The 4,210-nt window shown below is 46.7% G+C and overlaps 2 protein-coding genes across 2 annotated transcripts; one reads left to right on the forward strand and one right to left on the reverse strand.

Annotated features, from left to right (window-relative positions):
* Positions 1-1,862: 1,862 nt before the first annotated feature.
* On the forward strand, positions 1,863-2,279 carry LOC123345539 (histone H4). The gene has a single exon (XM_044982519.1). The coding sequence runs from the start codon at positions 1,924-1,926 to the stop codon at positions 2,233-2,235; it is 312 nt and encodes a 103-aa protein (XP_044838454.1). The 5' UTR covers positions 1,863-1,923; the 3' UTR covers positions 2,236-2,279.
* A 1,141-nt stretch (positions 2,280-3,420) lies between these two features.
* On the reverse strand, positions 3,421-3,811 carry LOC123345548 (histone H4). The gene has a single exon (XM_044982524.1). It carries the CDS (start codon positions 3,748-3,750, stop codon positions 3,439-3,441), a length of 312 nt encoding a protein of 103 aa, XP_044838459.1. The 5' UTR covers positions 3,751-3,811; the 3' UTR covers positions 3,421-3,438.
* Positions 3,812-4,210: the final 399 nt, after the last annotated feature.

Consider the following 4,210-nt stretch of genomic DNA (forward strand, 5'->3'; position numbering starts at 1 on the left):
GAAGAGACAGAAAAAAGAAAGTCTCACTAGTTCTACTCCTGATCTGAACGTGATTCTTTCTCCTTTGGCCTTGAATTAAAAACTCCCTTCTCTTATTTCAGTTTCCCCTCTGTTAGATGGGACAGTCCTGTTTGTCTACTGATCTCACAGCCATTTTGCCAAAATAAATTAGTAAAAGTTTGCAACCATCTAAAAAGTACTGTATATGTGTGAAATGTTGTTAATATGGTTATGCACTATCATACTTCTATGCATTATATGAATCTAAGGTGACCAACCTGATATGTACCTAACAGTGAAATATTATCTCTGTCCAGCAGACCTATGTACAGATGTTTAGATTGAAAGGTTCTGTGTTGAGCCAGGGAAGGAATTGTGAATAATGGTCTAAATTTAATTGTTGCCATACCCAGGGATTACAGAATAAACACTCCTTTTTCACTTGATAAGTGTTCAGTCAAAAGCTAACTCTGGAACTATCCTTTTGATTATTAAGCATTATTATTAATTCTAGTAACATGAGTCTTGAGCCAACACGCAGCAACTTCCTCCTTCACTCCTCCTCTCATCTCTCCCCGCCTCCTCCCCCAGCACTGACACTTGCCATTTCTTCAATGCACCTAGCACAGTTCTCTGGGTCTGGCTCCTGTGAAATCAAAAACGTGTTTGTCCATGCATCTGATGAAAAGGTATTTTACTCATGAAAGCTTATGCCCAAATAAATCTGTTAGTCTTTAAGATGCCACCGGACTCGTTGTTTTTGTGGATACAGACTAACACAGCTACCCCTCTGATACTTTGTCTGTGATAGAAAATGATAATATTCTGAATGATGGCAGAAATATTGGTGTTCTGTAGTCCTGTCAATAAGTACAGACACTCAACCTTTACTACTGTAACATATTTGTTTCAGGTTTCATAGTAGCAGCCCTGTTAGCCTGTATCCACAAAAAGAACAGGAGTTGTTTCAGCTCATCAATTAAAAAAAAAAACCCACCACCACCAACAACAACAACAAAAAAAACCTGGGGGACAGCTGGGAACCATTGAAAGACTTGTCAGAAAGAGACAGGAGCAGAGGAGATTCGCGGCGGCCCTGAGTAATGGGTACCGACTAACTAATCTCTCTCGCGTGTCCTGCTTCATGGGGAGGGATGTTCAAGGCTCAGAAACAAATTTGTGGTTTCCCGAGCGATCGAGCTTGCAGCGATTCACAGCCATGCTCACAATGTCACAAATAAACAATCAAAGCAGAAACGTCAATCAGAGTGAAATGAAGGAAGAAGAGCAGCACCGGGCCCCGCGGCCTCTTTGCCGCATTGTCCGGCTCGCAGAGCAGCCCGCAGCCCCCCGCCCCCCTCACGCTCTTACTCGAGCTGTAGAAAATGGCGGCGAACGGTAGAGACGGGCCAAGGAGAGAAGGGATGTGTCAGGAAATCTGATTGGTCAGATTTTGCCGCAGCCCCCAAATCCTTGAAACCCAGAGAGGAGCATTTCCAACCCCAAACAGCCGCAGACGCGCGCCCCTCGCTCGGCAGACGCACCAGAAGGGCAGCGAGCCAAGCCGAGCCGAGCCGCCACGGACGTTGAAAGCGGCTGCTGGTTTAAGCACGGGACACGGGGACTCCACTAGAAGCCCCGGAGGTAGGGCTTGCTAATGGGTCTCCGCATCCCAACTGCGCGCGCGGCAGGGTTATAGGAATCCGGGGACGGGAGGCTCCGTCTTTATTTTCCTAGACAGGCTTGGGGAGTGTAACTCCCGCAGGGAACAGACGCCGGCGGGTCGGGGTGGGGGAGGGGGGGAGGGGCGGGCTAAGAGAGCCCCCCCTTTTCTTTTCAGTTCTCAATCAGGTCGCCACGCTGACACTATACCTTCGTGCTTCGTTTTGGGAGTCGGTCGGTTGTGTGTGATTTGATTTCGCCATGTCTGGTCGAGGTAAGGGTGGTAAAGGCTTGGGGAAGGGGGGCGCCAAGCGCCATCGTAAAGTGCTTCGGGATAACATCCAAGGTATTACCAAGCCAGCGATCCGTCGCTTGGCTCGACGCGGGGGGGTGAAGCGTATTTCGGGCTTGATCTACGAAGAGACCCGGGGAGTGCTGAAGGTGTTCTTGGAGAACGTGATCCGCGATGCTGTCACTTATACTGAACATGCCAAGCGAAAGACTGTAACGGCTATGGATGTGGTTTATGCCCTGAAGCGCCAGGGCCGTACTCTCTATGGTTTTGGCGGCTGAACGGGTCACTAAAGTCAACAGGATAACACAAAGGCTCTTTTAAGAGCCACCCACACTTTCACAATAAGAGTTGAATTATTTTCATAATATGGGACCTCAGGTGTTTTTTGTTTTTTTTAGGTCTTAAGGCTCTTATACCCACTTCCTGTTTTAAATGCGAAGATCTCTACGGTACAGATAAACTAGGAATTTAAAATAGTGTAAAAATGCTTGTACATTCAAATTTAAAAAAAATCTTACAACTTGGTGTCAATATGTTTAACAGATTGCAAAGGACAATATTAGTGAAATTTGGGTTTTTAAGCCCAATAGCCCGCTACATTGATACTTTTTTTGCAACTTATTTAAAAAAAGTAAAAAGAATACATAACTCATATAAAAAGTAAAGTAGGTCTGAAAAGAGCTTTTGGTTATGGATACAAATATTTTTCTAAGAAATTTAATTAGATTTAATTTAATTAGACCTTCTAATAGCTAGTGTTAGATTTAGTGACAAAAAACGTAGGAAGACCAAGAAGGAAAGTTATTCAATCTATAGTTACAAAGTGCTGAAGCAAATTCACCTTGACACTCCTTCCTTAAGAGGTTTTTAAAGCCCGTCTTGACAAAACCCTGGCTGGGATGATTCAGCTGGGGATTAGGTTCTGCTTTGAGCAGGGGGGTGGACTATATGACCTCCTGAGGTCCCTTCCAATCCTGATATTTTATGATTCTATGACACTGGTATCTTTTCCAAGGCCATATGAATGATGAACTCTTGTAAATTACATTTTTGAGCACACTGCCAGAGACGCATCTACCGGGGAGATAGACAAATACGCTGTATCTGAAGGCACAAAAGCTGTCACTAGGTATACTAGCTCCAAATAAATGCTTTTAATACAGAAATTAATACCTACAACTGAAAGGTAGCCACTCATTTTCACTAAAAGTGTTATCGTTTATTTTTTTTCTCTAACAGATACTATCATTCAAGGAAGCCACCACTAATTTTACTGCTGAAAAACCACATGCTACTTTAACCAAAGCATTAATAATTGTCGCTTACATCCATGCATATTTAGTGTAAATATGTAAGTATAGTTTTCTATGCTAAGTTTTCACATCACAGCCTGAGAACACAAGAATCACAGCTCTTATTGTGAAAGTGTGGGTGGCTCTTAAAAGAGCCTTTGTGTCATCCTGTTGACTTTAGTGACCCGTTCAGCCGCCAAAACCATAGAGAGTACGGCCCTGGCGCTTCAGGGCATAAACCACATCCATAGCCGTTACAGTCTTTCGCTTGGCATGTTCAGTATAAGTGACAGCATCGCGGATCACGTTCTCCAAGAACACCTTCAGCACTCCCCGGGTCTCTTCGTAGATCAAGCCCGAAATACGCTTCACCCCCCCGCGTCGAGCCAAGCGACGGATCGCTGGCTTGGTAATACCTTGGATGTTATCCCGAAGCACTTTACGATGGCGCTTGGCGCCCCCTTTCCCCAAGCCTTTACCACCCTTACCGCGACCAGACATGGCGAAATCAAATCACACACAACCGACCGACTCCCAAAACGAAGCACGAAGGTATAGTGTCAGCGTGGCGACCTGATTGAGAACTGAAAAGAAACGGGGGGGGGCTCTCTTAGCCCGCCCCTCACCCCCTCCCCCACCCCGACCCGCCGGCGTCTGTTCCCTGCGGGAGTCACACTCCCCAAGGCTGTCTAGGAAAATAAAGACGGAGCCTCCCGTCCCCGGATTCCTATAACCCTGCCGCGCGCGCAGTTGGGATGCGGAGACTCATTAGCAAGCCCTACCTCCGGGGCTTCTAGGGGAGTCCCCCGTGTCCCGTGCTTAAACCAGCAGCCGCTTTCAACGTCCGTGGCGGCGCGGCTCGGCTTGGCTCGCTGTCCTTCTGGTGCGTCTGCCGAGCGAGGGGCGCGCGTCTGCGGCTGTTTGGGGTTGGAAATGCTCCTCTCTGGGTTTCAAGGATTTG

The sequence above is a fragment of the Mauremys mutica genome, chromosome 1 (assembly GCF_020497125.1).
Source record: "Mauremys mutica isolate MM-2020 ecotype Southern chromosome 1, ASM2049712v1, whole genome shotgun sequence".
In the NCBI taxonomy this organism is placed as follows: Eukaryota; Metazoa; Chordata; order Testudines; family Geoemydidae; genus Mauremys; species Mauremys mutica.

Bases quoted from the DNA above. Each gene is read 5' to 3' on its own strand.
- LOC123345539 (XM_044982519.1), top strand. From the start codon at position 1,924: ATGTCTGGTCGAGGTAAGGGTGGTAAAGGCTTGGGGAAGGGGGGCGCC.
- LOC123345548 (XM_044982524.1), bottom strand. From the start codon at position 3,750: ATGTCTGGTCGCGGTAAGGGTGGTAAAGGCTTGGGGAAAGGGGGCGCC.